At 47.9% G+C, this 10,165-nt stretch overlaps 1 protein-coding gene across 4 annotated transcripts in view; it reads right to left on the bottom strand.

Annotated features, from left to right (window-relative positions):
- Nucleotides 1–453: 453 nt before the first annotated feature.
- The window catches only part of LOC133350341 (LIM domain only protein 3), a 162,149-nt gene continuing 152,437 nt past the window's right edge, over nt 454–10,165 (bottom strand). For all 4 annotated transcript variants that reach the window (XM_061564608.1, XM_061564610.1, XM_061564606.1 and 1 more), the window contains 2 exons: nt 4,104–4,229; nt 454–1,588 (listed from right to left, as the gene is read on the bottom strand). In XM_061564608.1, the coding sequence (XP_061420592.1) occupies nt 1,483–1,588; nt 4,104–4,229 (232 nt within the window). In that variant the 3' untranslated portion in view covers nt 454–1,482. The remainder of the gene's footprint in view (nt 1,589–4,103; nt 4,230–10,165) is intronic.

Here is a 10,165-nt window from a genome sequence, read left to right as displayed (position 1 = left end):
GGAATGTCGTCATGATGACGGGTAAAGTGAGCGCCACTCGGCGAGGCTGCAACACCCGGTGGGAAGTTGTTCGTGCTCGCCTCGTGGATTTGCCAAAGTTGTCATAGGAATGTGGAATTACCACAGGATTAACAAACGGGACTTGGGGTATGGACAAATAGGTCGGTAACGCACGGGAAAGAGCGACTTTGTATTCCTGACCAATTTAGTGTGGGGAGAACCCCTCTGCACAGACACACGTGACCAAGCAGTAACAACGTATGAAGACATATATACCACCAGCAGCTATTAACACTATTTTAGAATGCTCGTATTTAACAATAATCTGGTTATATTACATCTACAGCAGGTATTAAAATGTAAATCACAGCACGGTATTAATTAAGCAGTGCATCGAACAAAAGATACCCAGCCCTGCAAAATACAAATTTTACACATTTTTTCCTCCCCCCCCCCCCCCCCGTCGTTTTATTTTCATTTCCAGTGTTGTTTTGAAAACGTGGTGAACGCCCGAAAAAAATGTGCAGGATAAAAAATGCAGTGGGCGCACGGCGATTGCTTTCGCGCAAACCTCGTCCCCTAAAGGGAAAATAGAAACGTTCCTACGACTGTTTATAGTTTTACTCCTTAAAAAGGGGGGGGGGGGGGTAAAAGGTTTGTGGGTTTTGGGTGCACTGCAAATACAAAGTTTTCAACAGTTCCCATGTGCCGTCTTTTTGTAACAAATCCCCAGTAAATTACAAAGCCCCCAACCTCTCCACCTACTCTTGTCCTCCACCATGTTGCTGAGCTCAACGTGAAGTTGCTTAAAATAACAAATTTGGTCGTTTCCGAAATTTCCTCCCCTTTGCGAATCACAAAGCGCGCAAAAAGCCATTTTAGTTTATTGTTTATGCAGCAGTAGCTTAGTGGTCACTGTACGTTTTTGATCGCGAAAAAAATTCTGCGAAGCTTTTGAAAACGTGGAAACATTTCATCGTTATCATCACCGTCATGGTCCCCGTAAATTTGTATTTTTGCTTAACATTGTTTTTTTTGTTTGATTTACACCTCTTCGAAAACGTCGTAGTTGGCGCCTTACGATTCCGTAACGCGCGTCGCATCGGAACTCCCGAGTTCGTTCTGCAGTCGCAACCTCGCCTGCTGCCATCCATGACACACAACAGTGTCAATTGTCCTTTTCACCACGACCACCACCACGACCATCACCTCCTCCCTCGCCAGCCACCCTTCCCCTTAACTTCCACCCACACCACCTTCCTTTCGCCAATCATCTCGCCCCACAACTCTTTGCATCCCCGCCCCCATTGTCCAGCCGCCATGCAGGCCATTGCCGTCCCCACAACGTCCACAGCCTTCTGCTGGTCGCCGCCACCACCCCCGCCGCCACCACCACCACCGCCGTCGCCGCCGCCCGGTGCCTGGGGCAGCGAGGGGGCAGCGAGGGGCAGCGCCTCGCAGGGCAGGGCCCGTCCGTGGGCCCTAGCGAACCTGGGATTGGTAGTTCTCCTTCATGGCCCCTTCCTCATAGTCCATCTGGCACAGGATCATGTTGTTCTTCAGGAAGAACTTGTCTCCCACGCAGAACCTGCACATAGTCCACACACGACACGACGGGGTTAGCGCCTTGGTTGGTGCGATTTTTATTAAGTCTCTCCCGGGGGGGGGGGGGGGGGGCACAAAGCACTGTTGGCGAACGCCTGGTAATGATGGCATGGCCAGAGAGTGCTGTTTGCTCCTCCGGTGTGTGTGTGTGTGGTATTGGGCCGAGTCAACCTAGAGGAGGGCACACCAGTCAGGTCTCGTGGTAAGTTCACCCCGATGTGCATGACTTGGGATCGAACTTGGGTTGTCGTCGTCGTCATGGTCGCTGTTGTTATAAATGTAGCACAACAGACTGCTGCTCAGTTGCGTGGTAAACATGGGCACTTTGCCAATAAAAAAATTAAGTCGATCTAAAGCGAACGATGGCATTCATTTGTATCCCTTCCATGGAGGATTGAATAGTGCAATCTCAATGAGCAGAGCGATAGAACATACAGCCAGTTCTCGCAATTAATAGGTTACCTTTTGTGGGAAATGTATAAACTTGGATTGGATGATATCAGCTGCATGTTCTGCTGCCATGTGTAATTGTCCCTTAAAAAAAAGGCGCACACTTTAGACTGCGGGCTTTATCGCAGACGCATCGCCAATTTGACATTTTCTTTGCGCCGAATGCGGCGTAATATTGCAGATAAAATAAATATAAAAAAGGGCACTTGGAAACTAAAACAGATCAGAGAAATGTGTCTTGGTGGCAGAAAAAGCAAAGCCTCATTGTTCACTGAAAATTGCTGAATATTTTATGGAGTAATAAATGTTATTTAGGAAATCTGACAGAGCCGTGGTTTAATTTTATTTTTTTCCCCCTTCGCGAATTCGCACCGCAGCTCGCGGCTGCGAGCGGCGCACTCGACGCGACGTTGCACTCCCCCCCCTCCTCCCCCCCCCCCACAAAAATCCAAAAGATGAACAATCATGTTTATGTTCGGCTACAACAAAATTCCCGCATGTTGCATTGTAATGTATCATATATATGTGAAGCAACAGTTGCAAATGGAAATACATGTTTATGTAAAAAAAAACACTTTAAACGTCTTGATACATGTCATTTGTCTCGCTTTGTGAGGTTAAGGCAAGGTAATGATGCAACGTTATATAATTGTTTCCTTATACCGCTGTAGGCAGAAACACCTCCACTAGAGGGCGGTCTAGAGAGCCCCGTTAGAGGCTTTTTTGGCCTACTCTTCCACACTGGACCATTATTCGAGGTTATGGTACGATGGTGCTACGGATAAAAACTGACCCTTGTTATATGAACGTGAAATTTACGAAACTGGACCAGTTCAGCTGCGAATGCAAACGAGCAGCACTGCCATGTGTCTCTGTAGGCAGGGAGACACTTCGACTTCTAAAGGGAATTATATTGCGTTCGCTGCACACGTTGGCATTACATTTCGCGACACGTATCCGATGTCTGCGCTACTCAACTTACCCAGGCATGGTAGTTTGTGGCCGAATGAGTAGCGGAGTAACTCGACTATCCTGTTGTGTTCAAGGGGTGGGTTTTTTTTCCATCATTTCAATACAAAATCGGTTCTATCCGAGACAATGTCCCGATGACCACAGCTCTTTGGCCAAGGCACAGGGATTCGTCACAAAAGGAATGGAAGGCAAACCTCCCCGTCTAAAGTGTACGCTGCACCAAGCCTCTCCACCCGGTTGAATTTCAAATTCAGAACGCCAGCAAGTATTGAAGCCCACAGCGGTAATCAAAATACATTTTCTGCCAGTATCAACGTCAATACCGCTCGAATAAAAACTGGGGCGAAAAATGTAGTCGCATGAACATCATTTTTCCAAGTCGAAACACGTCCCCTTTCCAAAATGAAAGTATTTACAAAATTTAGTTTTTTTTTAAAAAGGTGCATTAAATGCTTCATGGAAACCTGAACATCATTAATCTCCATTAAACCCCAACGCGTCATTCGCGGAGCCAGGCAAAAATCTCGTGGCGACGTTGCCAGGAGTGGCCACCAAAGCGCTCTCTCTCTCTCTGCCTAGTTGGGCGCGTTACGTGTCCTTGGCAAACGGTCTACTGGAGCCCAGCTCTGTGCCGCAGGGTCTCGAGGAGGCTGTGAACTCAACAAACTCAGAGCTCTTAAGCCGTTGCCACTGGGGTTGCCACCTGCTCTGGTTTTCTCCCATGAATTGGTCCCTTCGAGGTAGTCCATCCTCGGAATTCTCGAGTCTTCCCAGGACCTTAAAGTCCCAGTTATTGTCAGGTTGCACAATAATGTATCGTCCAGATTTGTAAGACACACCGGAAAGACACACCCTCAAATAATAAAGTTACACAATCTCATCACACATACACACCTACCAGATTATAGTACACAGCACTCAAAAACTATTGCTTTAAGATGCACGAGATACGTCTGCACCTTATAAACAACACAGAGAATGCCGCGATGCGCCACCGAAGACAAAGCAATCGCACGCGTGCAGTTCCTCTCCCCCTCCTGCCGTGTTGCCCGAGTCGTGCCATGCGTAGCACCGACCTGTGGTTGCAGAGCTGGCAGGCGAAGCAGTCGAGGTGGTAGACATTGTCCCGGGCCCTCATCACCATCTCGAAGGCCGGGATGAGCTTGCTGCAGGCGGCGCAGTTTCCCGTCACGCCAAACAGCCTGCGGGTTGCAGGCCACAACACAGTTCAGGGGTGAGAATTGGGCGGCGTTGGCGGCAAATGCGTCGAGAGAGTAAATCAGTCTTCCTGCTTCTTTCGGTAAAGTCACGTAGAAGGGAAATAATAAAATAAGAAAAATACTACATAATAGAATAATTCTCACGACGTTTTGGCCACAACGCAAGCAGCAGTCCTCAGGTGAAGAACAGGTCTGTCGGAAAGCAGCGTTTACCGAAAGAACCAAGAAGATGAATCCCTGCAGTCACGAAAGCTTTAAATCAAAATTTAGAGTAAATCAGATCGCAAACGAAAGGGGGCGGCTTGTGCGTCCCCCCCCCCCGCCCGCTTCCCCGTGTTACTCGGTTTGAGGCAGAGTCTGCGACCCAATTGACGGGACTTGACGCAAAGCGGTCCATCCGGCTCCGTGGTGATTGTTGGGAGAGAACCAAGATCTCTTAAGCTGAAAAGTCAATCCGACATTTTTTCTATGAATATATAGCATCTAGAAAATCAAACGGCACTTCATTCAGCAAGGTCCTGCTTTGGAATTATTGGCTAATTGTTATTTTTAAAGCAGTAGAGGAAGAAAATGGGGGTAACCCATGCTTCGAAAGGTTTAACAAAAAGGTCCGTACAGATGGGTTTATGGACCCATTTTAAGTCAGCAATTTCCTGGCCAGCTCATCTCCATGGGTTTGAGAGTTTCTCAAAATCTGCACGAGCCACCCACATTTGCCCCCAAAGTGATGGATTAAAAGACATGTACCTCGACACATTCATCCTTCTAGGGCTGATAAAATATCACTGACAAAAGCAACCAAAGTGGATAGACTGACCCCCACCATAATAATGTCGAATTTCCATCACTGGCTCAGGATGGTCACGGGAGATGTTCACTGCCCCATTTGCTTGTTTGGGCAAAGTCACGCACCAGCTTATTACTTTTCGAGATTCATTTAAAATATATATTAATAATTCACCAACAATATGAAAAGCGAGGCAATGATTGTGTCGGCAGATTGGGTCAATGCAAGGTCAGTTCTAACCAAACCATTCAGATTCCTCTACAGAGCCTCCCAGGCATGGCACAGTGGCGTGTTTATCGCCCTTAAAAATTCGAAGTAAATCAAGTGTCCCACAGATGTGTTGATGCCTGCAGACCAGGGGAGGCAAGCATGCGCCAGGAGCCCTTCACTCGGCCTGGCGATGAAGCTAGAGGTGGCGCTGTTCAACTGCTCTTCTTAAGGACGCCTCAAGGAAACCGACTGAAGCGAACCCAAGGCTCTAATAACTTTGTCATCATTGCAGTCGACAAGAGCCTCAGCTTGTCGCTGTACACCAGTCCCCCCCCCCGCCCCCACCGGCCACTAGCCTCGTGTTGTGATGGTTCTTGACCTGTGTCGTAATGAGGCTAAAGTTATGCATCACTTGCGGGAGCCGAGTGCTCATGAACGACTGGGTGTTGCGGCGCGCGTGGCGCTGCAGAGCATCGACGGCGCTGCTGGGGATGAGAATTCTTGACCCATTATTAGGAATGTTGCGAGTTCAAATCCATGTCAGGGGCTGACCGAGCCCACCGTCCCTCTGGAGCCGATACAATGCATCATCTTGTGGTAAGAGGAAAATAAATAAATAGCCATTGCATCACACAACCATGAGAGGGGTAGCGATGACTTAGGCAGGCTTTTGTCTAGCAGTAAATTGATCATGTCCGATAAAATTTATTTTAAATTGTCCAATATATAATCTGGCTATGCCCTACGAATGTGGAAATGTCACTGCTGGTTCAGAGTTACAAAGAGAGAAAAAAGCAATGCCCCACGGATTTGACTTGGCCGGTGTGGTGGTCATAATGCACTCATGTCATCTAGGTGACAAATGTGAGGCTTGTGGGCGATGCAATGATGGAGCTACAATGTGCACAAGATACCCGCATGTAGTAAAGCAGCACAGCAAGTAGGCTAACAGGGTATGCACGAGGAGTTTGCACGTTAATCTCCTCCAAGAGCAGTTTTTCTCCAGGTACTTGCATTCCTTCTACTTCCAGCAGTTCTACAAACAGAACTGGCCAAACATCCCAAAGGTAGGACTCTCCTAGAAAATCAACCTGCAGTCTCAGCGAGGCTCCAAGAAGTAAAACAGAGAAAATCACATCTTGTGTAGCTCCGTGCGATGCAGTCACGTGGGAGGGTCAGTTGCAACAGCACGCGGTGTTACCACCGGAACGGCAAGTATAATTGACAATGACCTACATTTGAATAAATACAAAAAAATTTGCTGCCAGCTGTCAATAACAATTAAGGAGGCAGAGAAAGCGCTTCGCGGGGTGCAACGCGAAAATTAGCCAATTGCGATGCGTCGCAAAACGCGCGTCTCCAGAGAGCGGCGGAGTGCGCATCCTTGCATTGAAATGATTTCTTGAAGTCGGCGTGACCTCTGACCCGAGCGATGCAGTGCAGATGAGCACCTCCTGTTGGGGGGGATCACAAAGGCGGCGCGGATTGCCTCTCTGTTAAAGGTCGCAGAGTTCAATCATCAGCCATGGATGCGGCTTAGCGTGCAAGAGATGCAGAGCTCCCACGATCAGGAACACGAGTTCAAATCCAGGCCAGGCATGGCCTCGGCTGTACGAATCGTCATCGTAGGTGCACAGGTTGTGCTGCGGTGGCTCTCCGATGTGCGTTTGGCTTGTGCCGCTGGCGTGTTGTTCGGTTTGGTGTGCGACGTTTCCGTCAATGTTCTGGGAACTTCTTCAGGAAATGATTTCAGTTCTCAGTACGTGGCTAGGAAATGTCGGGCATCCGACCTAACAGCACGCGGTACAACGACGAGAAAACACATCAGGGAGCTATCATCGCCATCATCTCTAGCATCACCAGGGTCACACCGAGCACCATCCCATTAGACTGCACTACTTGGTAGGAAGTCCAGTGAGTATCGCATGAAGAGACTGGTCCCCGGCATCGCATTGTGGAATGTCTAACGCTTGCTAATGAGTGATAATCAAACGGGACACAATGCTTGCTTCAGAATGGGGTAGATTTTTTAAAGTTCAAGCACCAACGATGTTTTAAAGTTCGGGGTGTTGGTAAAACGAATGGGGTACCACTTGCCGTTCTATCAGTCTGGCGCGTCGGGATATTGACACTGCACCCACTCGCATCCAAACGGCGTTATTAAAAAAGGCACCAGGCGGGGAAAAAAGTCCTTGTGAAAGTCCCGAGAGACATGAGAACCATGCCACGCTGAGAGGTACACGGGCGGGTTACAGAAAATAATATTTCAAAACCATTTTTTTCAAACAAAGTTTGTGTTGAGGTCAGAGTTACAATGAAGTACATAGGGTTGTTGGGGGGGGGGCATTCTTAAGAATACAGCAGAATGTTAAATGTTAAAGTGCAGCACTAGCTGGAGTGTTGGTGCCGTTTAAAAGGCGCGAGCGTGCATCTCCTCGCTCATACGAAGCAGCAGGCAATGTTCATCGCCGCCTCGCGGAATATTTTCAAGGTGCCGAGCGGCGGCGAGCTGGGCAAAGGTTCAGTGCCCCAAGCAGAAATTCAAATCCTAAGTCACATACCAAGCGAATTCACGTTCAGAAGGACAATAAATCTCTCTCCCTCATCTATCCCGTCTGCATCTCTCGTCACACAACGCCACGGCATCTACATTTCCCTGATCTCACGACGCCGCGAGCTCATCTTCATTCCCTTTGGTCATCTCACCTCGGATTTAAATGCAAAAACATTTTTTGTTTAGGACGCCCAATGGGCCAGCCCCAGCAACTGACCGCACCTCGGCAGAAATTCAGAGTGCCTGAGCAACCGTCTACTCCGAGCCGGAGAAATTTTAATATTTTTATAAATCGAGCTGCACTGTTGCATCATTAGCGATTAGGGTGGGTGTTGCGAATAAACACTGCAACCCAAAAAAAAGGTTCAAGGTTTGTTTTTTCCTTTGCCAACCCCATGGGATGATCCTACTGCCACAGGTAAATTCCTGATGAGAAGGTCTGAACAACACCGCCTCTGATTATGCTTAACCCGACAAGACACGCCGGTACGCGGGACGTTAACAAAAAAAAAACACTTTGACACGCGCACGAAGCTCGCTTGCTGTTTTCGGTGCCGGCAGTCGGTTTGACGAGCGCGCGATGCGGTGAAAACGAGGCGCACAGCGCGGGGCTGCTAAAGAGCGCATGGCATCGTTCAACGAAAACGAAAATATGAATGGGTGGATGTTACGGTGGCATCTTAGTCTGCAGACACCACCCACAGTACGTCCACAAGCATGCACACAGCAGCAGCGCCTTTCTCTGGATTCATCGAATAGTGGCCAGCATAATTACACACAATACAAACCTACTGCACATGATTATTAATTATAGATTATAGTCCCGTCAATCCACTGCTGGATGAAGGAATTGATTTGACACAAAGCACATGACACGTCGAAACATTGAGACACATATGCGCGTATAATTGCGCGCGCACACAACGTCCACGTAATAATTGCTTAAATTTAGATTTAAAGCTTTCGTGACTGCAGGGAGTCATCTTCTTGGTTCTTTCGGTAAAGTCACGTAGAAGGGAAATAATAAAATAATAAAAATTAAACATAATAAAATAAAATTCTCACGACGTTTTGGCCACAACGCAAGCATCCGTCCTCAGGTGAAGAACATGAAGATCATTCAGACGCTGTCTTTCCGACAGCCCTGTTCTTCACCCGAGGACGGCTGCTTGCGTTGTGGCCTAAACGTCGTGAGAATTATTTTATTATGTTTATTTTTATTATTTCATTATTTCCCTTCTACGTGACTTTACCGAAAGAACCAAGAAGAATAATTGCTTAATCGGCTGTTGCAGGCAGTACAGCAAACAGATTGGGGACAGGCTGCACATATGTGTGTCATTCAGTCACCCTAGTATGCATATGCGCCGCGCAGCGTAAATAACACGCGATGCATCACACACGCATTGTATCTGTCGTGATACATCACAGGCACTGTATTGAAGCTGCACGTTTATGTGCTCCCATGTGCAATATTAAACGATAATACGAAAGGGGGGGAGGGGGTGGGGGTGACCGTACGGAAAATGAAAGTTGGGAAGTAAGTTATGAGTGCACAGACGGAGGCTTTCAACGTGCAAACGTCCGCGCATCCTTCTTACAACTTATTCACATCGCGTACACGAAGCTTCGCGTCCACGCAGAGACGGTAGACTGCTTAGCAAAAGTGCATTCACATCTACGGGACATTTTTTTAAGCTACGAATGCTTATTCTCTTTCCATCACTGCATTCAGGTGAAATGAAATAAGCGAATTGCAACAAGCCATTTTTTTTTAATGAAAGTGTCATTTATTTAGTGATACCAATCATTCACCCAGGAAAGGAATCAGGGTCTTGAGATTATTTTTCAAAGAGAGCTCCGCACTGGAATACTTGTTCAACGACCTACTTTCTGTGCTGCTTAAATCATCGACGTCTTTGGTTTTGTGCCAGCGGAAACTGGCGAACACCCACCAGGTATACACCGAGGAGGGGGTGACGCTCAGCACTGCCATCTCCTGGCAACGCTTCCCAGCTCCACGCTTCCTACAGCACCTGGCAAGCCCTGGTGACCACTCGTCCAGGAGCTACTAACCACGTTCACCCCCCCCCCCCCCTTCGCGTCTGAGATGGGATGAGATCTGGTGTATTCACGGAGATTTGGTTGCAGGATCGAGGGTTCTGCCCGTGTAGGGTGGCGGAGGCTTAGCACAACGGATTCCGTGTTGTGGTAATTTGCCAGGACAAAAAACCATAACCTCGGGGAATCGTGTCAATGTGAAAAATAAAGAGAGGCACCAAAAATTCATGGGGTTTTAGCCAGACTCGCCGTTCATTGATAAACAAACAGTATCTCTTTACTAGCTCATGCTTAAACAGTGGACAT

Source organism: Lethenteron reissneri, chromosome 33, assembly GCF_015708825.2.
Source record: "Lethenteron reissneri isolate LAM-NWPU_2019-01 chromosome 33, ASM1570882v1, whole genome shotgun sequence".
NCBI classification, from domain to species: Eukaryota; Metazoa; Chordata; class Hyperoartia; order Petromyzontiformes; family Petromyzontidae; genus Lethenteron; species Lethenteron reissneri.
This window is presented reverse-complemented; position numbering and strand designations above follow the sequence as displayed.